Source organism: Myxocyprinus asiaticus, chromosome 14, assembly GCF_019703515.2.
Source record: "Myxocyprinus asiaticus isolate MX2 ecotype Aquarium Trade chromosome 14, UBuf_Myxa_2, whole genome shotgun sequence".
NCBI lineage: Eukaryota > Metazoa > Chordata > Actinopteri > Cypriniformes > Catostomidae > Myxocyprinus > Myxocyprinus asiaticus.
Genome location: NC_059357.1, coordinates 44,749,363 through 44,774,878, shown reverse-complemented (window position 1 = coordinate 44,774,878; position 25,516 = coordinate 44,749,363). Strand labels below are relative to the sequence as shown.

Sequence of the window (25,516 nt, the reverse complement as noted above, 5' to 3'; positions counted from 1 at the left end):
GTGAGGGCCATGGCAAAACCTTCAGCTTGCGCCTCCTGAGGTAGTCCATTGTGGATTTTGAGGTGCGTTTATGATCATTATCCTTTCTGCTTTTTTACAGATGGTGTGATGTTTGCTTCCAGAATTTGCTGGTATTTAATTTAATCCATTCTTTCCTCTACCAGTGAAATGTTTCCCTGTGTCACTGGCATCAACACAAGCCCAAAACATGATCGATCCACCCCCGTGCTTAACAGTTGGAGAGGTGTTGTTTTCATGAAATTCTGCACCCTTTTTTCTCCAAACATACCTTTGCTCATTGTAGCCAAAAAGTTATATTTTAACTTCATCAGTCCGCAGGACTTGTTTCTAAAATGCATCAGGCTTGTTTAGATGTTCATTTGCAAACTTCTGATGCTGAAATTTGTGGTGAGGACGCAGGAAAGGTTTTCTTCTCATGACCCTTCCATGAAGGTCATATTTGTGCAGGTGTCGCTGCAGAGTAGAACAGTGCACCACTACTCCAGAGTCTGCTAAATCTTCCTTAAGGTCTTTTGCAGTCAAACAGGGGTTTTGATTTGCCTTTCTAACAATCCTATGAGGAGTTCTCTCTGAAGGTTTTCTTGGTCTTCCAGACCTCAACTTGAACTCCACCCTTACTGTTAACTGCCATTTCTTACTTACATTATGAACTGAGGAAACGGCTACCTGAAAACGCTTTGCTATCTTCTTAGAGCCTTCTCCTGCTTTGTGGGTATCAATTATTTAAATTTTCAGAGTGCTAGGCAGCTGCTTAGAGGAGCCCTTGGCTGCTGATTGTTGGGACAAGATTTGAGGAGTCAGAGTATGTATAAAGCTTTGAAATTTGCATCACCTGGCCTTTCCAAACGATGATTGTGAACAAACCATAGCCCTAACAAGCTAATTAAGGTCTGAGACCTTGGTAAAAGTTATCTGAGAGCTTAAATCTCTTGGGGTGCCCAAACTTTTGCATGGTGCTCCTTTCCCTTTTTTTTTCACTCTAAAATTGTACAAAATAAAAATCATACACTAATATTGCTTAAAATGTTGAAAAGAATGTTTCATCTTTAACTTTATGCCTTTTGGAGATCAGTTCAATTTCTACTCACTTAACTAATCACAGCAACAGAAATTTTGACCAGGGGTGCCCAAACTTTAGCATGCCACTGTGTATGTATATATATATATATATAACTTTTTTTTTTCAGTGCACGAAAGCTGAGTGTGTCAGAAGAGTGTAATTCTCACTCTATAAATTCGCGTGGATTAGGAAACGGGCATTTCCAGGCCAATAAAAACTACCACATCAAGTGCAATTTCGCAGATCAAAAGGACCAAACTATGGGCATTTCTTCAATAAATTAAAAGGACAGAATCAGTGTGACTGAATCACGCCCCGTCGCACTGCCCTCGACAGTGATTGGTTCATGGGACAGAGAGTAGAGTTAAACCCCAGAGCGGTTAAATACACAGGTATTGAACAGAAGAGCTCACAGAACTTATGAGTTCTCATTATCAGTGGAGGAACATTAGGAGAAACACTTACAGGGGTGCTGTGTTTGTCACTGAGAGCTCACCTGTTCAACGCACTTCAACATAAAGTGCCTTGTGTAACTGGTCGCATTAATTCTACAGATATTTTGGCCGAAAAGCAGGATTTTGAGCGCAGCGTGATGAAGCTTGAGCAGCCGCAGAGGAACATAACGGTGATGAGTGTCATTCATTGCGCGCTGCTGTTGGGATTCATTGAGTCCGGTGCGCTCGCTGCGCAAAGATTCCGCGGAGGTCGAAACCCGCAGCCGCGACGAGTGCAGCCCTCCGCTCAGTACCGGGACCGAGGCGAAACCACCGAGAGTTTCTCACTGGATTTCACGGCTGTTGAAGAGAACATGGACAATTTCATGACTCAGGTGAAGAACTTGGCGCAGTCCCTCTACCCGTGCTCGGCCCAAAAGCTCGACTATGACATGAAGTTACATTTCCTGGAGAATACATCAGTCACCTGTAACGACGGGACCCTAGCAGGGTAAGACAACCTAAACATATTACAATCACAAAATAAATACTGTATATTGGCTGTGTCTCAAAACCTAGTGAGGTACCTACCTGTCCTGGGCAATATTATTTGGCCATCATAGGTGCGCTTGGGGGCGTTCGGAGTAAGCAGACCCATACAGAAATGTAAATGCCCATACAGAAATCTGATTTAAAGCAATGCACAAAACACATATGAAATACATGTTTAGATATACTGCCGTTTTAATTGATATAAATAGTCACATGCTCTGCACCATATATTTCAAAATACTACAAATATGGCAGTTTTCATATATGTAACATATATTTTAAATAGCCTACTAGTGAAATCTGAATATGTAAACGTGCTCAAATATATTAACTATCATGTTATACACGTGCATGTTCTTAAATGGCCATATATGAGATTTCTGTATGGGATGGGAACCAAATGCCATAATCGTTATTGTTACAAAAGTGAAACTGTGGGAACTTGGCATTAGTGTCCACTATGAAAAACAAATGAACCCTTAATGCATACCTCAGGTATTTAGTGACCCGGGACCTCACTCCACCCCCTCTACCTCATCCATTTTTTATTACTATTATTATTATTATTATTATTATTATTATTATTTGGAGTTATGCCCATACCTAGTATTCCTCAACCTTATAGTGAAAAAAAAAAGGCAAAATTGCAAAAAAAATATATATTTTTATAACTGCTTTATTGCCAAAAGTGTATAGGGCCATTTTTGGCATTTCCTTAAATCATAATTTTATGATTATTTCATATCTATATAAGTTTACTATTACAAGATGTCTATTTCTTTGTTTATTACAAGGCAAATTAGTTCTATATTCATATAAATGACACTTGACATTGCTATTTGATGAAGTAACACATGTAAGTTGTGCTTCTCAATAAGTGCCTGATAAAAACATATGTGTTTTGTGTTTGACAGCCAGTTGCGTCTCATGAAATTTCAGTGTGGATGTAATGAATCCTGTTCTAGATTTGTTGCATCATCTCTTTCAAATATGAAAAAGAAAACATACAAATATATCAGAATATATTCTATTAGGGATGCACCGATACCACTTTTTCTCTTCCGATCCGATTCCGATATCGGAAATCTCAGTATCGTCCAATACCGATCCCGATCCGATACCAGTGTTGTTTTTTGCATAATCAGTTTAGAATATCTTTACATTATTGTGTGGAACTAATTGGGAGTACTCTTTAATATGTAAAGAAACACAAACCTCTAACTACACATTATTTCAATATAAATGTATAGATTATTAAGAAAAACTTCATTGTTAACTAGTATACTGGATAATGTAGCAGCAAAATGAACAGTAATTCCAGTATAAGTCATCAGTAGAAAAGAAGCTTTTTTTTTTCAACTTGTATCTGGACTTTAAAGGATTCAGATCTCTTTTTTGTTCAATTTAGTTGTAAGACATCAGTCCACTTTTCATTCACACAGTTATTTTTTGGAATCCATTCAACTTAAATATGATTATAATTTGTAAACAAATGATAATAATAATAATAATAATAGATTATAATAGTAATATGTAGTAATATATCTCAATCGTGCACCTTTTGTCACGAATCCACTGGTCTCTCTCTCTCTTTCTTCCTCACTGCCATCACAGTTGTGAGTTATCTGTTCATTGTGTCTATACCCTGTCTGGATATTACTCACCTGCTGTTTGCCACTCTGCTCAACTGGATTTACTCACAATGTTTACATCACTGTTTCAATCATCTGTTCAATAAACCCTGCTACTGAGTTCATATCTCTGCCTCCATGAGTCTCTCTGTGACACCTTTAACTTTTAAACCCTCATGCTTTTATTTTGACATTTTGAACTCTCAAGAAGTCCTGTTTGTGTCTGTTTGTAGGTAAGTTCACAGTAGTTTAATTCGCTTATTCAAATTCTGCAAAAAAAAAAAAAAAAAAAAAAAAAAAAAAGCACATCCAGTGCCGTTCTAAATGCATATTACAAGTAAACCGAACTTTTGAGCATCTACATCTGAGATGTTGTTCGTGAGTAGCACTCAAATATTGCACACCACGTGAAGGCTAAAAATAGTCGTGTGTGTGTGTGTGTGTGTGTGTGTGTGTGTGTGTGTGTGTGTGTGTGTGTGTGTAAATAGAGCAGCGCCATTCAATAACGGGCTGGAGCTGCACGTGCATTTTATATATTTACTTATAAAACAGCCTTTTGTGATTCATAGAGCTATCGCACGTCTTCAAGTGGCTTTGAATAAAATGCACGAGTCATATGAACTACTTTAATTGTGTTTTTATGGTTCTTTCATGTCATTTTTGGAGCTTGACAGTAACGAACATGATTAACACACAGTATCGGATTTGGATCGGGCTCATCAGACCGATACCCGATCCATTTAAAATATCAGTATCGGAGCGCGGATCGGTGCATCCCTATATTCTATTATATTATTTTGTAAATGTCTTGAAAATGTTTAGAAAATTTGACACAGTCTGGGCATTTTGTATATCCATTTGTGATAGATATATGTTCTGGGTTTTAAAAGACCTGAATATATAATAATGTTTGGCGAAACACACGCATTTAAGGGTTAAGAAAAATGATAGAAAGATTGTGAAAGCAGTATTCTTGCATAGCACTAATACACCACTTTATGTATAATTATTTATATTTAGTATTATTATGATATTAGAGAAGCTACTAACAGTAACTATATGATATTATAAAATCTATAAAAATTATGATTACCATTGATTTTTATTTTATTTTTATAAGGAGGCTGCCCAAAATGCTGTCAAGGTAGGCAGCTAACTAGGTTTTAAGAAACATCCATTTACCTGGAGATAAACAGTAACCTGACTTGGCTGTTTTAATATGGTCACTTAGATTTGACCAAAAGTACCAAATATCTGACGTAAAATCCATAATAAAGCTTTAAGATTTTTATATTAATACAAATACTATACTTTTAGTAATAATATCAATGTAAGATCGTTATTTGAGCATGGACTACATCACTTTTCTCCATTAGAGACTTTGGCGAGAGAAAATCTAGACAGGTGGGTGGGACCTGTGTAAAACAAGAGGGAAATGTGTGCTCTAATGTGTCGAATTGACTAAGGTTGGGATTTAAATTGGAGATGAGCTAAATGTCTAAAATAGAATGAATGTGCAACTCTTAGCATCTCCAATTAGCTTTTGCTGGCCTGTCAGTACCAATCATTATGAATCAAGATCTATGCTGTCGCCTGTTTGGGTTATGAATGATCAAATTCTCAGGAAAACCTTCTCGTGTCTCTTTAAAAATTAGAAAACTTTTGCAGACACTCCAATATATTTTAAATTCATCCCAACATAACATACACCGGATATCAAAAGTTTCTGTCACAGGTCAAGACAATATGAGCTAATTGGTGTATTAGCCAATTACAAGAATACACTCGAAAAAAATAGGTCTTTGACTGAGCTTGATTCAATCGTGAGTAGTGGTTCCGCAAGTTTGAAATGAGTTTTCTTAACTTAAAATTACTATGTAATCTCAACGCAAACACTTTGTGTAGAAAGAACCTAGTTGAATTGCTTAAACCCAACAAAAGTAGACATGTCAATGTAACTCAAATCTATTTCTTTATGTAATAACTATTAAAAGCAAACATTAGCATGCTAATGCTAGTCAGAAGCACTACAGAGTATAGTTTAGCAACTATGATATGGTTAGAACAGCATTTGCTCAACAAAGTGCTCAATCAATTTAATGTGTGACATCTACCTGTCCTCATCGTTAGCTCAAGCTCCTCTCTTCACCATAATGGTAACCCCCAAAACTCCAACATAACTCTTCTAAATCTTAACATAAACATTAAACACTAACAAGTATCTCCCTTTATATTCATCTTGCACAAAAACCCATAAAATAACACTTCATTTGAACTTTTACTGAAATGGAAATCCCCTGTTCAGTTTCATCAATGCTACATTAACACCAACAATTATTAATGTAGTCCAAACTCAAATGGATTAATCTATTTTAATCTATCTACTTCTATTTTACAAATTTAAATGGATAGAATGCAGTGAAACCAAGTTGTTACTAAATGTGCTAGATTTGTGTTTCTCGAGTTCATTTTAATTAAGTAAATTGAACAAGCAGCAATTGAATTCTACAGGCAGTGGGAGAATTTTAAAGTGGGCATTGATGTGGGACAAAATCTGACCCAACAGTGTGTGACTCCTCTTTCCTTACGATAATACTGATCAATATTGACAGTGCGATATAATCAATGATACCTAATACTTAATGAATCTTGTAAATTTGTTAATTTATCACACATACTCTTGAGAGGTTTCAAGAATCCATATTTTACATCATGTTTTGTGTTTATTCTCCAGCATCATTCTCATATAAAACCCTAATGTGCCATATAACTAATATTGCAATTTTTATATTTAATTGCCTCTATTTATGGTGAATACAAAGAACCCCAGTTTAAGTTAGATGCAGTTATCCATGCACAATCAACAAAACCCACAAAAGAAAGATTTCCTGACTAATCCAAAATTTTGTTATTCCATCTTTCAGTTAATTTGCTTGAGTAAAATGTTGTTGGCTTTTATACTAGAGAGCTAAACATCACATTGCATTGCTATCAAGGAATCAGCACTGGCAGTAACTCTTGTGTCCGTCACATGTTCACAGCAGATGCTCTATAATACACTGAAGTTGCCATATTTAAATCTGCATTTTCTCTCAGATCTGCATTTATTGCTCATAGGAAGGGTCTCCTGTGTGTCATGTGATGTGACGTTACATATGATGGATTCCACAGTTTCTGTGAACCACAAATAATATCTTAAGAGACTACAGAAAAAAGGCAGTCCTATTCAGTACACTGTAAAAAAAATTCTGTAATTTTAACGGTAAAAGACTGTAAAAAATGCTACAGAAAAAGAAAGAAGTTAATTGATTAATGAGTATTAACTGTAAAATATACAGTAAAAATGTAAATATATTTTAAGACAGTACAGTAGTTTTTACAATAAATTGGTAGAAATGACATTTTTTAGATGTAAAAAGTATGATTTTCCTGTATAATTAATGGTAAAAATTATGTTTAACAAGTGAGTACATGTACTTTTTTTACAGTCAATTATTGTTAAAATTACAGTAAAAAACAATAATCGGGCATTTCCACAATTCCCTGAGTGACCCATTACATTTCATTATATTTTTATGAGAATAGTTATGTTTCTTCTTATTTTTAATATCAGTTACGTACATTGGGGTGTTCTGTTTGATATTTAATGTAGTTTAGTTAATGTTTACTGCGTTACCCTGATGGTGTTTAGTGTTTGTGTGAGTGACACTGAGCACTGTCTGTACATGTTTATTGGTCATTGCTCCTGGAAGAGCCACTATTGGTGAACTTCATGTCATCATGTGCCCTTCTGTCATTTTTATGGTGATTAACAACAATATAAAGTAAAAAGCAGGTTTTTACAATTTCAGAAGGTTAATATCAAGTTTATGACGTTTTTCTACTGTAAATTTAACAGAATTTTTTTTTTTTACAGTGCCACTGTGGTTGTAAAACAGGATGTTTTCTACAGTGTAGGAAAAGGTTTATTCACATTTTTCTGAATTTATGAAATCCTTCAGAGATTGTCCAGCTTTAGTTTCTACCTGAGGGCACGCAGATTTACAGCATGATGAGTTGTGTAAATGGCCAAAAAGTAGCTGTTCTAAGCCAGTTTATGGTGAGAAATGTGCCATATGCTTCTGGTCGCCAATGGCATAAATGGGATGAAAATGAAAGCTATGTCTATAATTATGGCAGACTGATACCTCTCATACTAGTAAAAACTTTTTTGTACAAAAGGACTGAAGATTGAGATCGACTCAAAATACACAATGGCTGAATGCCCTCTTGTGGATACAGTATACATTGCAGATTAAAGGAATATTCCGGGTTCAATACAAGTTGAGCTCAATCAACAGCATTTGTGGCATAATATTGAATACCTCAAAAATTAATTTCGACCTGTCCCTCTTTTACTTTATAAAAAGCAAAAACTGAGATTACAGTGAGGCACTTACAATGGAAGTGAATGGGGCCAAATTTTGGAGGGTTTAAAGGCAGAAATGTGAAACTTATCGTTAAAAAAAAAAGCACATACATTAATTCTTCAGTTAAAACTCATGTATTATTTGAGCTTTAAAGTTGTTTAAATCATCATTTTTACAGTCATTTTTAAGGTTTTAGGATTTGTTGATATTACATTGTCGTAAAATTGCAGTTGTAAAATTGGCTATAACTTTACACAGAACCAGTTAGTAATTGATTGTATTACACTAAAATCATGTTAACATAAGTATCGCTTATGTCTAGTGTCTATACTTTTGAAACAGTGAGTATTTAAATGTTTACGGATTGGCCTCATTTACTTACATTGTAAGTGCTTCACTGTAACCTTGATTTTTGCCTTTCTTTTTTTGTTTTTTAAGAAAAGGAGGGACGAGTCAAAATTCATTTTTGTGGTAATCAGTGTTATTACATAATTAAAAATAAAAAATCCACTATTATGTTTCCACAATTTTCCAAAATAGGAAAAAAATAAATAAAATAGAGAACACTGAATTACAGCAGTCAGAAGAGAGAACAATCCAAATTTACTGTCACTCCCTCAGCAGCTGTATTACAAACCCCATCGCAGCTGCTGTTGTCTAGTTTTCTTAACTAATTCCTGGATTATATAATACATTAGGGAATAGCCCCTATATATTTTCCTTGTGGCTCACCAGAAAATTCTGACACCCCCCTCCTGGTCCTAAGATGAGACAACCACTTGCCCACCAAAAAGGTCAAAATGCCTTCCCAAAGATCGCATCTTAGAACCGGCCCTGTAAATGAGCCGGAAACGCGTCATCAGAGTCTGTGAAAAGAGCCCATTAGCAAGCATGATTGTATTGCTCATAATTAGGGTTAGTGATTTAAACAAACCTCTAACCCAGTGTAATTAACATTGGTGTGTAACTTCTCCCACACCATTTGTGCCACGGACATGATCTTCAAATTGTGTAGCTTGTTTGCGATAGACACGCTATTACTTTTCTATGTGATCAGACTTAAGCCTGACAAATGATGACAGGCAAAAAAATCCCACAGCCTTACACTGAAGGAAGGATCCAAACCATATTACAGAATATATACACTTGGGCGTGGGCTGTTTTTAAACTTTGTTTAGTAAGCAAACACTTAGCAACCACCCAGAACACTGTAACACTGTAGCAGCAAGGTTTGCACAGGCAAACAGCATTCATTATTTTCTTCAGAAAATGTAAATGTCTATTTTTCTTTGTCCTTTTCAAGGATTAGAATGGAAACAATCTAAAGAGTGTATAAAAGAGTATATTTCGACACTCAGTACCTGATGACAAGAGCTGCTTATATCTTTGTTTAAATTGATTAATTCAGGACTAATGTAATACTAGTTTATACTAGTAATAGTAGTTTGCATATTGATAGGGGCAGTGCTTGTTCATATTGTCTGCCTTTAAAGGAATAGTTCACCCAAAAATGAGAATTCCCTCATCATTTACTCACCCTCATGCCATCCCAGATGTGTTTGACTTTCTTTCTTCTGCTGAACACAAATGAAGATGTTTAGAAGAATATCTAAGCTCTGTAGGTCCATACAATGCAAGCTCCAAAAACCATATAAAGGCAGCATAAAAGTAGTCCATACGACTCCAGTAATGAAATCCATATCTTCAGAAGCGATACGATAGATGTAGGTGAGAAACAGATCAATATTTAAGTCATTTTTTACTGTAAATTCTCCTCCCTTCCCAGTTGGTGGCGATATGCATGAAGAAATTGAATCACCAAAAACATGTGAAAGTGAAAGTGGAGATTTTTAGTAAAAAGGACTTAAATATTGATCTGTTTTCACCCACACCTATCATATCACTTCTGAAGATATGGATTTAATCAGTGGATTACTTTTATGCTGTCTTTTATGGAACTACAGAGCTAAAATATTCTACTAAAAATCTTAATTTGTGTTCAGCAGAAGAAAGATAGTCATACACATCTGGGATGTCATGAGGGTGAGTAATTGATGAGAGAATTTTCATTTTTGGGTGAACTGTCCTTTTAAGTATAGGTTTTAATGTTAGTCTGGTCTATTGTAGGTACTACCTAAAGGAGTCCAGAGGAAGCAGAAGGTGGTTGATATTTCTAGAGGGTAAGAGTGATGCTTTTCAAAAAAATTACTCGGATAACTCAGAACAATTTTAAGCATTGTGTCTCTCTCTGCAGGTGGCTGGTACTGTTTCAACAAAGAGAACTGTGACAGCAGATATGAGACTATGAGAAGACTCATGAGCTCCTCCAAATGGCCACAAACCAAGACAGGTTAGAAATGCGAATGGTCCCTCAATAGAGACCGCAATACATCAGCCACAAAGGACTATTCACACCACGTCCCAATTCTCCACATGATTAACAAACATAAGACAAACTTCCTTTAGTCTGAAATAATGTACTGTGATGATCCATAATTTTTTTTAACTCAGAGTCTATGTTGATTTGTTTTCATTTAGTGTGAACAGGACCAACTTGTTTAAATGCCATTTAATAAAGTATTGTTTACATCTGATGTGACCATCACGATATCTTTACTCTCACTTCAGGCACAGGAATTCTGTCATCACTTCCAGAGGAAAACCCACACTGGTGGAATGCCAACATGGTGTGAGTATATATAAAGTTGTCTAATTATACATTTTCAGTCTTACTGACAACTTTAAATGAACAGGCTTAAATACTCCAGCACGGATTTGATGCCAGCATGGATTTCCAATAATTTTTTTCCAATCTTGTGTTTATCACTTTTCAGGTTCATCCCATATTGTTCAAGTGATGTATGGAGTGGAGCCACACCAAAAACTGATCAAAGTAAGAGCGTAACATAAAAGATGCTTTACCAGTGATAATCTCTAGTTGATCTTGCTAACAAAAAAAGTACCATAAAGTATCATGGTATTACCATGGTTAACATGGTACCTTGGTAATACTATGTATTTGAACTTGTACCACAGTCAGAAAAATCTGCTTGTTCAATTTACTTAATTAAAATGAACTAAAGAAACAATTCTAGAACATTTTGTCACAACGTGATTTCATTGCATTCAATCCATTTGAAAGTGTAAAATGGAAGTTTACTTAATCCATTTGAGTTGAGACTACATGAATACTTTTGTGGTGTTAATGTAGCATTGATGAAACTGAACAGGGGATTTCCATTTCCCAGCATGCTTTGCATGGGACTCGATAGGGAAAGTAAAAGTTCAAATGAAGTGTTATTTTATGTGTTTTTGTGCAAGATGAATATAAAGGGAGATACTTGTTAGTGTTTAATGTTTGTTATGTTAAGATTTAGAAGAGTTTCTGTTATGTTGGAGTTTTGGGGGTTACCATTATGGTGAAGAGTGGAGCTTGAGCTAACAATGAGGACAGGTAGATATCGCATATTAAATTGATTGACTACTTTGTTGAGCAAATGCTGTTCTAACCATATCATAGTTACTGAACTACACTCTTCAGTGCTTCTGACCAGCATTAGCATGCTAACATTCACTTAGCACACTAGTTAGTACGTTAAGAAATTAAAGAGATTTATTTAAGTTACATAAACACAACTAATTTTGTTGGGTTTACCCGATTTAACCAGGTTCTTTCGACACAAAGTGTTTGTGTTGAGATTACATAGTCATTTTAATTGAAGAAAACTTATTTCAAACTTGTGGAACCACTGTTCACGCTTGAATCAAGTTCAGCCAAAGAGCTATTTTTTAAATGTATGTTCAAAATGTTTGTTAACACTATGGTATTTGTTAAAGTGTCTTGGAGTACCATGGCAGATGAAAATAATAATTTTTCAGTACCATGATATACAGTTGGGTTCAATAGTCTGAGCTGCTGCTATTTTGCATTTTTCTAATTTAATACTTTTTATTTCACTACAAATTATATTGTCAGCTTACTAATTTGAGTGAATAGTTGAAAAAAGAACATGAATTTCAGAATTTTCTAGTATTTTATATGCCCCCACTGCTTTAATGACAGCATGCACTTCAGCTGGTATAAACTTCTCAAGTTTGTGTAAAACCTAATGATCATGTTATCCTGTGTGATCTAAGAATGTTCCACAGAGCATCTTGTGTGTTTCAGTGGAAGCAAGAAAATCTGACCTTTTGCACGAATGAGTTTATATGGTCAATGTCACAATTTGCTTATTTGATCTGAGACCAAGAAATAGTGCAGAATAAAAACAAATTAAAATAGATTAATTTTACATCATGTGATTTGGTGGCCCTTTGGTCTTATATGCCATACAGGGTAAAAAAAAAAAAAAAAAAAAAAAAGTGACAGTAATAGTAAAACAACATTTTTTTTAATGTTCGAACTATTTATATATTTTTTCCCATTTGATTTTCTGACTTAAAAACTTTAACAAAATAAAAAGCACTTGGGGAAAAAAATTAAAAATGGGGAAACGTTACCATATGGCAACTATGTGCCACTTCCAAATAAATGCAATGATATAATTGATTCCACTATACAAATTCTGAATGAGAAAATGAATTAGTGCAATTCCAGTGTAGTTCAGTGTTGCCATGTGGCAACTTTTATATTTTCTGGTAAACTATGTTAGATAAAGTTGATCAGTTAGCAACAACATTTTAATTAATATTTTCAAAGATGCAGCAAAAAGTCATGACGTAGAAGAAACAGAAATGTATTTAATAGCGCAATTTGCAGAGCAAATCATCAACTCCAGCAAAAGGTATCTTGGAGAAAAATCAACGGTCACTTGGCTTAAAAACAGCATGTGATTGGTTACATTAAAGACTGACCTTTAATTTCCAACAATGCATTATGTTGTAGTTTTTTTCTGAAAGGTGAAAGAAAGTACAGTGAAAGAAAATACATTGTTGCCATATGGCTACATGATACAACAAGGTTAAATAGATTTTTAATTTCATATGTTTGAACCCACATATATAACAGCAACAGGGTGTTACCATGCGATACAATCACTATACTATGGTGCCTTTTTTGTAAGGAGAGTTCCAGGATTGTGGAAAATTCAGAATTTCAAATGTACTCTCTTTCAATTCATGAGTTGGAATTCAAATTGAATTGGCCACGCCCCACAGGAAGATGAATTAGAATTTGAATGGGAATGAAAGGAGGTGGAATTTACTGAATTGCAATTCAAAGAAATTCAACAGTCACACTACACAATTTCATTAGTCCAAGACACATTTTGTGACATAAATAATAACGTTATTATTTTTTGAACAAGTATGCCTATTAATTCCCTAATAGGTAGAATTATCATTTTTACATATAGACATAACATTTAGCTCTCTCTAAAAAAACAACAACCGTAAAACAAATTAACATAGCCATCAAAAGATTTCATTTTTAAAACTACAGTAATTAAGTAAATCTTTTCATGTTTTTGTTGTTGTTGTTGGTTTACTTGATCTAAGAACTTTTTTCTTTTTTTTTTTTTTTTTTTTACAGTGAAATGATTCTGGAAATACCCCACTTGATGAATATGATTAATATGATAACAGGTTTCATGTTATACTAAAAAATCTAATGTATTATAAAAAATAAAAAAAAACAACAACAACTTAAAAACGGTCATATGAATTTCTTTGAATTTCATTCCATTTTAATTCTGCTTCCTTAAATTCAAATTTGAATTGCAATTCTACATCCTTTTCACTACCTCAATTCGAATTGGCATTCTTCATTCAATTCTGAATGGTGCACCAACCAGGACTGCATTTCCCAATAACCGATCGATCTTAGCGGTTAAGGGCATTTTCTACGAGCAATTTTACAAACATTCGTTATTTTTTACGTGTGTTTCCCAAAACTGCACCTAACATAAATGTGCGAGGATGCACTTTAAGTGCTACTTAAGAGAGTTGCTGTTGCTGTAATTATTATTGTTAATATTATTATTATTATTATTATTACAATAATAATGAAATACATAAAATAGTCTAAATGGATGAATAGATTAATTAGTAAACAAATAAAGTTATTTGTGTGGACTATTTTAACTTATAACTTATAAAACACATATATCCTGATATTAAACTCTCAGCATAAAGTGTAGCTATTGGTATTTAAATTGTATTAGGTGTAATTTTGCGATTGTCCTGCAGGTTTCTGCATAAGTCTGGGTCCTCACGATGCTCTTAACGGTGTATGATTACTCCAGAGCACTTGTTAATCTATGAGAATTTTCAAGAACTACTATTTACGATGCTTTTGGGAAATGGGCCGCAAAACTAAGATGAATCGTAAGTTGGATTCTACGATCTACTTAGGCTTACGATGCTTTTGGGAAACTGGACAGTTCAGACCTGACTTTTTTCTAAGCTGTTTGCACTTTTGTATTAACAGCTCATTCATTTGTTGTGTGTTGTATACAGATGACTATGCGTTCATGGGCTCACTCATTATAAAGGAAGTAGTAAAGGACCTGCTGAGCAAAGGTCTGGATGCCGCCAAGATCCTGCTCTTAGCTGGAAGCAGGTGAGTCCATATCACTTTGACCAAAGGTTCTGAGTGTGAAATGTGTAACGGATGCAGACTAAACTTGTGCATAATGTCTGTCTGCAGTGCGGGCGGCACTGGGGTGTTGCTGAATGTGGACCCAGTGTCTGAGTTCCTGGAGGAATTGGGACACCCCAACATCCAGGTGAGGGGTCTGGCTGACTCCGGCTGGTTCCTGGACAACAAACAGTACCGCTGCACGGACTGTGTAGATGCCATCAACTGTGCACCCACTGAGGTCATCAAGAGAGGGGTCAAGTAAGAATACTGACAGTGTTATTACCACAATTTTATCTTCAATTGATTGCAGTCACACATCGATTTTACTATTGCTCACACTTAAATTTAAAGACACTGCACACTAGAGTTTACTCTACATCAGAGAACAAAAATGTTTCTAATCCATTGATGCAGATGGTGCACTACCAGACTTATCTCATAGTGAATTCGGCAACAGAAGGTCAAAAGTTCTTTAGCTGAAATCGGTCCGCGCTTACCGAAGTTGTAATCACTGCCCCCAGTGGCCGAAGTAGGAAGTATTTTTGAACATAAAAGCACGTGTGAGCTCGTTTCCGAGTGAAATGTACACAGTGGCGGAAAAGCGATTGTGTTTTTAGTTGTAAATGATGTGATGCAGTCAAATGGAATGCATATTTTATTATCTCTAATAAATAAGTATAGAATACTTCAGTTTTGATGTGAACGCTTAGTATCTGTATACAGTCGAAAGTGAGCCTGTCAAAGTATACATCATTTAACTCTGCGCAAATACACAGGCGGTTGGCGCATGCAAACTGCGACTGCTACGAGACACTGGACTATTTCTCCTCAGGAGTTTAGACACAAAGATACATAAGACACATAAAGTCTTTATATTCCTTCAGACTCGAGTTATACAAATGCAGGTATCCCCTGACCTCCTCACACACGTGCTCTTGACGTGCACTAGGGCTGTCAAATCAAAATTTGAATATTCATTGAATTTAAGAAAAACATGCACATTCGAATGCTAAAACTGTGCATTCGAATTTTGGATGTGTGCCAAGCACTGACGATGACGTCAGACCGATCACATTCTTGCGCTAGACAAATACGATTTAACTGAAAGCAAGTGCCTCAAGATGCTTTTTAAAGTTCTTTTTAATTAGACACAGCATCTAAAAAAACAGCACTCCTGCACGAGACGCTGAATAAACAAAGTGAAACAAAGACCTTTGTCTAGCGCGCATTTACATAGAAAAACAAATGGATGGTTACAAAAGCGTTTGCCACCGAGTTCAGCCGAATACCACTGCTATCTTGGAATATTGCTACTCTACATACAACTGTAATGAATAAAAAACAATGTGGTATATCGCTGTTATTATGAAGCTTGAGTCTGGGGTAGTATACTGTGGAATCAGTGCAAGTGTCACACCATGTGGACTGCCTATTAAAGCGTCCCCCCCCCATTTTACTTTTGACTTAACATTTGAGAATATGGACAGAATAAAACGTTTTATTTATTTATGTTATGCACATTAGTTGAAAATAGAATGCTCTTTTTTTAACTGCCAGGAATGTTCTTTGCAAAAATATAACGGTGCTGTATGGTTTATGTATTTAATGCACCCTGGACTAAGGAAACTACATCAGTTTAAAAATCAGCTGACTTTAAATTTCAAATATTATTTGAATTTTGAAAATATTTAAGGTAAAAATTTGAATTGAGTTTCTATGCCCAATTGACAACCCTAATTTGCACATCCACTTTTGTTGTTTTTACATTAATCTCCTGATGTTTACAGGCAATTACATGTTCTTCTAGCGCTTCTTTGTGAAAGCAACAGCTCAACTGTGAGTGTTGCCACCCCGTGGACCCAATAATTAGTGCAAATAACTCTAGGTGCATGTGCATTCTGCACGTTCAAAGATGCACAGATAGAAAAATCAGGCTGTGCACATTCAGTGCTCGAGCACTCTGCTGATGATTACATTTGCGTCACGCGTCCTGTACTTGGGCGCTCAGCGCTCGTGTTTGATTATGTGAATGTTATTACTTCCTGGTTTACATTTGGGACCTGAACCCATGGCTGAGTTTGGAATTGCGTACTACCATACTACTCATACTATTTCTGCCTTATACACATATGGCAAAAGTAGTAAGAGCAGTATGGGTAGCAGTGGCGGGCTGTGCATTTAAAGTCTAGGCCTTCAGTGTGATTCATGCCATTAAGAAAACACAGTTTCACAATGAGTAAGACACCCTATGCCTTTGGGCATTATACATTGTGTCGCAGTTAACTAATAATACCAATTGATATTTTAAAAACACGTCCACTCACGAAAGCCAGAACTTGAAACCACACAATGCTCAAGCAAGCCTAATTTTAACTGCAGCATGACTGTTTTGTGAAATGAATGTCAAAAATCATAATTTCTCATATGAATCTGCCAAGGAGGTCTATAATACCTGGAAAAATATATCTAATAATATTTGCGATTTAAATGTTGCTTGCAATACATTTCGTTTCGTCAGGGTACACAGTTATGCTGCGTTCCATTCAAGTTGGATGTGGGATATTCCTACTTGATATCTCTGACCATAAATGCATTCCATTCCCCGATATTCGGAAAGTGACGTTTAAGGAAACAAAACTGCAATGCTCCCGTTAGCTTAGCAGGGTTTTGACTCTCATTAGAGATGTCTCCTAGCAACCCAAATGATAAACAATGCTGCAGCGCTAGCATTTGTGCTTCAGGTGTACGATTATCAAAAGAGATTATAATGTTTTATACACAGGCGTTTGTTAAACAAGCTTTAATATCATTTATCGATATTACTTAATAAAGTGAATGTTTATCACTTACTTTGTATATCTCCCTGAATGTCGACATGTTTGTGTGACATCATGCCCCTGCATCTCGGCGAAATCGGAGTTGAGAATTTCTGCACAAGCCTACAAGTTGTAATTCTGACTTCAAGATGCATTCCATTGCACTTTTCTTAGTAGGAAGTTGTAAAATCCGTCTTTCCGAGTTGAATGGAATGCAGCAATACTTTTCAAAACTTGATCCGACACTGAATGCTCAAGCAGCCTAATTTACTCTTAGAAAACTCCTGATGTAGCTATAACAATGCAAAAAGCACTTACCAATTTACTTGAAGTGAAAATCAGTCCTTCTTTCCTGTTTAATAAATTAAGCAATCACACAGTCATGCACAACATCTCGTGTTTTTAAATCCATAAGGATCTCTTTCTCAAAGGTGACAGTGGCAGTGATGATGATCTCGTGCTCTTCGCTCTTGAATTACGTACATCACTTAAAGCGTGATTGTGTCACTCAAGGCCAGCTAGATGGCCTCGACCGGGACATATCCTAAAAATCACATCCACCAAGAACAAATCAATCAATCTGATTGGCTGATGAATCTGACAATCTGACTATAGTTGCTCATTCATTTGCACTGTTGAAGGATTCTGAAGAAATTCTGAAGGCCTGAGGGGGTGGAGCTCAGACTCACGCGCTGCTTCAGCTAACGAGCTCGGCTTCGGGCATGAGATTTTTGAAACAGTTGTCACACTTTTCTTGTAAGCATCAATGAATAAATTCTGACAGGATAAACTTTTCATTTTTCTCTATTTGTTTGTAGATTAATTAAGAGTGGAAAGCGATTAAAAATACATAGGCAAAAAGGTGATTGAGAATTATTAAAATATGTATTTATTTGGCAAATTAGGCCAGCAGATAAGGCTATGCTGGCCCTGAGAAATCGCCACCGATGGGTAGTATGGCATTCCGAACTCAGCCCGTGTCTCTAAGGCTGCTGATGCAACACGCTTTCAGTCGCACCGCAGGAGAAGGTAAACACACTTGAACTAATGCAAAAATAACTGATGTGAGAAGGTGCTTGTCAGTTTCTCTACAGAACGGGGTCTATGTCAGGGTACTGCAGCATTCGGTAGCAACCTTCGACTTCCTGTGTGATCATGTTGGACATGCAAGAGTTTGTAAAAGTGACACTGCGTCACTGAGACTACAAGTTGACAAAATTTGCATGTTGAGAACATTTGCAATAGATGAAGTTACTGTTTACAAGCAACCGCTCGGTGGCAGTAATTCTGAGTTCTATTGGCACCCAAGAAATACTGCTTTCAATGGATGCTTTTTTCAAATTGTGGATTTGAAACAACCCGTTTCCAAAATATTATTAGAGATTTGGGTTTATTCCGTAATACTACCCATTTACCTCTGCTGTTGGTAGATTTGAACTTTTCATGAAAGAATTGCACAAACTATGTAATCTTCTCCCCATATTTGCTGTTGTATATATAAAGTGGCAAAAATTCCTAAATGTAATTATTTATTTTTTTTAAATAAAATAAACATTCTTTGGGCATCCCAGCTTCTTGTGAGTGGTGACGATCAAGTTTCATGGTAGAATCGTTTCAATACCATTCCATGTTTACCTGTTTCCCCATACCTTGTGTCAATTATATGAACATGTAAACTTGTAAATTAGACATTAAGGAATTAAATAGACTCAAAACATCTTCTCAACAGATACTGGGGCGGTGTGGTACCTGAACAATGCCGTCAGGCTTATGAAGGAAAAGAATGGAATTGCTTTTTTGGATATAAAGTTTATCCTACCATTAAACGTGAGTACTCACAAGACATACCAAGTTACCCTTTAATACCTTGTTTGTTTGTTGCAATATTAGGCCAGAAACATACTTTACACAGGTACGCATACGCAGATGTGAACGCTTGGCCAGCGCATTGCCACCGTGCAATCTGGTTGTACATTCATTATTTGATGAATAACATTCCTAACCTTCATATTTATTTTATGGTTACAGTTAATTGTATGTATTTAATGGTGTTCTAAGAGAAAGTGTTAATTTTAGATGCAGTAGTTGGTCACCAAATATTTTTTTTTATTTATTTATTTATTTATTTTTGAAGTTTTTTAGATGTTTTTTTGCTGCCTTCACTAGTATTTTAAATGGTCCTGTGTGACATGAATTTTTAAAAGTACAAATATTCCAAGTAGTGTCTAAATTAATATAGAGTCATAAAAACTACATGCCTTATAATTATGAAATCATAAGCAAAATTTTATTTTAGATAATTCCAGATGGACTATTGCTCGTCACACCACAGGACATGTGAACTACCCATGTGTGTAAAAGCGAAAGATGTACACAGATCTTTGAAGATACTGTCAAATGCAAAAACTTGTTGTGACCATTTTAACATCTGATGTGTCTTTATTTCAGGCCCTGTGTTTATAGTGCAATGGCTGTTTGATGAAGCCCAGCTAACTGTAGACAACATTCATCTGACTGGTCAGCCTGTCCAAGAGGGACAGTGGCGGTATATTCAGAATTTGGGTATTGAGTTGAGGAACACTTTAAAGGATGTCCCGTAAGTATGACCGGTCGTTTAGAGACTTTTATTTTGAATACAGCACAGATATGTGTTTTAATCTAATAGTCCTCTTAGTGGTTCTAATGCTCTGCTTTTATAACATACAGTGCCATGTTTGCTCCAGCTTGCCTTTCACATGAATTCATAACAAGAAAGTAAGTGATCTCTTTTTACCTGTTTATCTCTACAAGATTTTCCCATTCTTCCTTCTCAAAGCTAAAACTGGAGATAAAAGAAATGAAAATCTAGTATGAATGAGACAAAATGTAGGGGAGGACATGATTTTATCAAAATTGGCATTACATATCAGGAGAGGGAGAGGTTGAAAATAAGAGGGATTAGTGATGAAAAAGAAAGTAATTTCAGAGGTGAAGCAAGCTACTACAATTTGATGAAAGATCACAAAGAAATAGTTTTTTTATTTGTTATTTGGAATAATGTATACAGATGAATCATGCACAGTAAGACAAGGAACTAAAGAAACTATTAAGAAACTAAATAGGGCCTATTTTGACTTCATGTTGACTATCTTTTTGTAAAGAGAATAAAATGGCTATGTTTATTTGAACTAGTGAAGTCACCATGCAAACTCTTTAAATGAAACAATCAATGAGCAACTCTGCCCTCTTGTGTCTGTTGTAGTTACTGGACTGACGTTCAGGTCAAAGGCACATCTTTACCAAGAGCGCTCCACTGCTGGGATCGCAGTCTACACGATAACAGCAGAAATAACAAAGCCCCGCCCAAAGGCTGTCCCGTACACTTGATTGACAGCTGTCCATGGCCACACTGCAATCCGACATGCCCAACCATCCGAGACCAGTCGACAGGGCAGGAAATGAATGTCATTCAGTTCCTCATGCACATGGGCTTTGATGTTCAGAAGATGGCCCACCAGCAGGGTATGGACCCTAGTAAACTGCTAGGCATGCTCAGCAGTGGCAGCTAAATGCTGTGGAAGGACTCGCTCCTAACTGGGGCTGTGCTTCCTGTCAGTCCATCTGATACCTCCAACCCCCTTTACCGACCTCAGCTTTGACCTCATGCTGAGCTCTGCCCCTTGCCAGGGCTCTGTGCCAACTCCATGGGCTTCCACCTGCAGATATTCTCGGTTATTAATTCCCTTGTTGAAATCTTAAAGGAATGCCAAGAGAATTTCTCTCGTAATTTGGAACCAATCCTAATAGGATCAAACGACAATCCTTTTAGAATCAAATTGGTTTAATCTTCAGAATTTTAGTGTTGTCAATGTCAGTAGAATCTTATTTAATTTTTAGGCTAATTTAATCCATTTTTGTTTGAAAACTCATTGATTTTGCTACGTTTACACCTCTTACTAGAACTACCACACTAGAACTGCATTTTCCTCCACCCAAAATGGATCATTTTGAAAGTGCTCACCATTAGCACGCACTTTGGAAAACAATGACATTAGGAAACTGAAAACAAAAGAGTTTTCAATTAAAAATGGATTAGTGTGGATGTGGCCTTAGAGGATTCTTGTTTGATCTCATTGATTCCACAATATGATAGAAATTCCATTGGCATTCCTTAAAGGTTTTTTGACAAGAAAAATTTAAGAGTGAAGATGGCATCGATTTTGCTCCAATCCATTTTATGTATTTAGATCAGTGGTTTTCAACTGGTGGGTTTTACCCAAAATTGGGTTCCAGGTCTGTTCTGACAGGGTTTCGGACAGCAATGAAATAAAAGCGCTAAATGCAAATAATAAAATGCAATCAACCATATAATCATGGTTGGAATGGCAAATTAAATAGGCATATCAACTTTTAAAAAGAAGGAGAAAAAGGGGCCTGGGAAGCTCAGAGAGTATTGACGCTGACAACTACCCCTGGAGTCGTGAGTTCGAATCCAGGGTGTGCTGAGTGAATCCAGCCAGGTCTCCTAAGCAACCAAAATTGGCCCGGTTGCTAGGGAGGGTAGAGTCACATGGGGTAACCTCCTCGTGGTCGAGATTAGTGGCTCTTGCTCTCAATGGGGCGCGTGGTAAGTTGTGTGTGGATCGCCGAGAATAGCATGAGTCTCCGCGGTGTCATGCACATCAAGCCACGTGATAAAATGCATGGATTGACTGTCTCAGAAGTGGAGGCAACTGAGACTTGTCCTCCACCACCCGGATTAAGTTGAGTAACTGCACCACCAAGAGCACCTAGTAAGTAGTGGGAATTGGGCATGCCAAATTGGGGAGCAAAAGGGGAGGAAATTATATAAAAACAAAAAAAAATAATTATATATATATATATATATATATATATATATATATATATATATATATATATATGAGAAATCACCTCCAATATATTTTGTTGATGACATCAAAGGCTGTGCATCCAATTCAAACTCGGTATTTGGTCACTTGGTAGAAACTAGCCTAATTGGCCAGGACAGAAAGAGTGACATCCTTAAAAACCATAAACATAAAAATCTGCACTATTAGCCAATGTTGTGTTAATAATTATGCATACTGTAGGCTTATGCAATATACAGTTGTATTAAAAATATTGATAAATGTTTAATACAATTTTTGTGTACTTTTGCACCATTAACTAGTGGTTCTCAGCCAGGGGACCAAGGCCCATGAGGGGCCCACAAGCCCTTGAAGTCAAAAAGGCTGAGAACCACTGCCATGAACAATTTTGGTACCTTTGTGGGTCACCACTTGATGTCCAATGTAAATTCTGGGTCCTGAAGCAAAACCAGTTGAGAACCACTGGTTTAGATGATTATAATTGAGCAGTTTGGAGATGATGGAGTGCATCAAAATGAGAACTGGAATGGAGCGTTTGTCAGATCCACTTCATTTAAAACTATGGGCTGCTGACTGTTCAATCCGACCCAACCCCACACAACACAGTACTGGTGAAAGTACTGAAGCAACATGTAAGCAGGACAAGGTACACCTGCATCTTTGCTCTTAATTTATCTTTTGGTTATAAAAGTAACACGAATGTAATCCAGTTTTACGGATCTTAAACGTTGTTTGCTTTATTTTTCTTTTTTTCGTAGATTTTTTTTTACCAATATATATTTAGCCACAATTTATTCGAGTTTTATATGTCCAATAAGAGAAAGAAAATACAAAACAAAGAGAGAATGGAGATTATAGAGTTTATAATCTATAACAGATTATAGAGTTTCAAAAGTATATACAAAATGAAAAGGATCTAGTCTGATTGTAAAGAATCTAATGAACAGGAATTAGGAACAGGCAGACACATGTGTGGCCATGTAAACACATAAGCGGCATTCTGATGGGTGTGCAGAATGCGCATGTGCATGGAACAGACCGGACAACAAATGTCATTGGATGGAGTTGACACAGCGGAAAGATTTCAAAATTTCTGGGCGTACAGTGAGAAAAGCACATACAATAAAAACTATACCCATTTATATACACCAATGTAAAATATCGACTGTCCCTTACATTTGTGTGTATGTGCTCATACACTGGGGGAATCCCAGAGTTTAACATAAGAGGAAACCCCACTATTACAGTGCAATTACGCTGCATATTGCGATAGAAAATTAAGGAAACAAAAACAGCAACAACTCTAAAATATTTGGAAACAAAGCGAAGCAACAGAGAATAAAATAACAAACTGTTCTCTTATGCTGGGTTTGTTATTTACACAAGTGTCATGGGGAAATTACATGTCGAGAAAGCTGCTTACTGACCGAACCGCATTATTACGGGAATAGAGTGTTCGCCGCTTATGCTTTCTAGCAATAAGCCACTTTCTGGTGTCCATGTAAACATTGTCACTGTGTCGCATAAGTCACGTGACACGAGAACAATAATGTTTACCATTAATGACTTCAAAATGAGTAATTTTTTTTAACGAAAACAAGTGTGAATGGGCTTTGCGAGCTCTGGAACAAAAATCTTAATATATAAATCATTTGGATTACATTTTTGATACTTTTTTAAGGCGCTTTTTGGTACCTGGCAGTAAAAATCACCATCCACTTTCATTTGAGATCAGACATTCTTCAAAATTTTGCCTTTTGTATTCTACGAAAGAAAGAAAATCATTCAGGTTTGTAATGACATGAAGGTGAGATAAAGAAGACAGAATTTTTATATTTAGGTGGAGTGTTTCTTTGAAGTACAAAATAGATACATACCCACAAATCCTGGATAAAAAGCTAAGCCCAGCAAACAGATCCTCTTTCCAATGTCACATTTAGACACACATTATCTTGAATGTGACCCTGCTGCTCAGGTTGTTCTCTGGACACTTTTGGTGCATCTTCATTTAACTCATTCAGATTGTATAAAGATGAACAACAAAAGGGGGATTACACTTATTGTTACCATGTTTCCTTCAACTGTGTATAAACTCTTGGGAAATTTGTTTCTTATTATGTAAGTGGTAAAATAAGCCAAATGAGTGCAGTTTCCCATCTTCAACAAGTAAATGTTATTAACTGCCATTGCACTGACATGACAGCAAGCCAATGGCAACTTAAAGCTCGGTTGAAAGGATCACAATTTTATTAATGCAACTTTCTCTCACTCCATTGGGAGAGGGTATTGTGCTCTTTATGCATTTACCCATGTATAGGTCTTCATAAAATCTAGCTCCTTTGGGAGTTCTTTTGTCAAATGAAGACACTCTGGACTGTTTACATATTTGATATAAAATCACTTTTTAATATAATGTTATGTAGAAATCAATGAACAGTCTCATGAAAAACAAGATCCACCATAAGAAAAAAAATAACTAAATAAAAAACAGATATGTGAAGGTATAACTAATTGCTATTTTGTTCTGTAACATATTTTTTTAACAGAAACTCAATCTACATTGCTAAGTTGCATATTTATTTTGTTATGTAAATCATATTTATAATATTATTTTCACAGAGAAGGGATGTAAATTGTACATAATTAAGTTTGTTTTTCTTGTGTTGAATGCATGTGTCCCTGAGAGAACACAATACAGTTATTCCAAAAACATTCAATATTGTCTTTTTTTTTTTTTTTTTAGCATTTCATTCTACAGCCTAATTACACACATCATGGTTTTATTGAACTTACAGCATTTCATGACTTGAAACAGTGCCCATTTAACCATTTAACCTAGCCCATGTAATCTGACTGAAACAAGATTTAAAAGTTATAAACTAGAAAGGAGCCAGGTGGTTGGAAGGGAGGAGTAGAAAAGTAAGAGGAATTCCTGACATCAGACAAAGGAAAGTTGATAAAAAATTTTTTTTAAATGTGATGCAAATTTTTTTTTTTTTTTTAATTTTCTGATTTTATCTGACATTATATATCTCAGGGAGTAAATAAGGTAGCTCCAAAAAAAACTGCTTTTGGTTTGTTTCCAATCATGTCACCTGTAACTGAGTAAACATTTTTGTTGATATGACAAATGCAATAAAACATT

The 25,516-nt window shown here is 35.9% G+C and overlaps 1 protein-coding gene across 1 annotated transcript; it reads left to right on the top strand.

The window, feature by feature from the left end:
- Nucleotides 1-1,552: 1,552 nt before the first annotated feature.
- Nucleotides 1,553-25,185, top strand: LOC127451531 (palmitoleoyl-protein carboxylesterase notum1a). The gene is made up of 11 exons (XM_051716276.1): nucleotides 1,553-2,026; nucleotides 10,235-10,287; nucleotides 10,362-10,457; nucleotides 10,736-10,796; nucleotides 10,942-11,000; nucleotides 14,564-14,666; nucleotides 14,754-14,945; nucleotides 19,233-19,330; nucleotides 19,952-20,099; nucleotides 20,210-20,257; nucleotides 20,745-25,185. The coding sequence occupies exons 1-11, from the start codon at nucleotides 1,674-1,676 to the stop codon at nucleotides 21,049-21,051; spliced, it is 1,518 nt and encodes a 505-aa protein (XP_051572236.1). The 5' UTR covers nucleotides 1,553-1,673; the 3' UTR covers nucleotides 21,052-25,185.
- Nucleotides 25,186-25,516: the final 331 nt, after the last annotated feature.

Excerpts from the sequence above, each read along its gene's own strand:
- LOC127451531 (XM_051716276.1), top strand. The coding sequence starts at position 1,674 with ATGAAGCTTGAGCAGCCGCAGAGGAACATAACGGTGATGAGTGTCATT. Across the intron at positions 14,667-14,753 it reads CTGCTCTTAGCTGGAAGCAG|TGCGGGCGGCACTGGGGTGT; the intron begins GTGAGTCCATAT and ends GTCTGTCTGCAG. Across the intron at positions 19,331-19,951 it reads AGTTTATCCTACCATTAAAC|GCCCTGTGTTTATAGTGCAA; the intron begins GTGAGTACTCAC and ends TCTTTATTTCAG.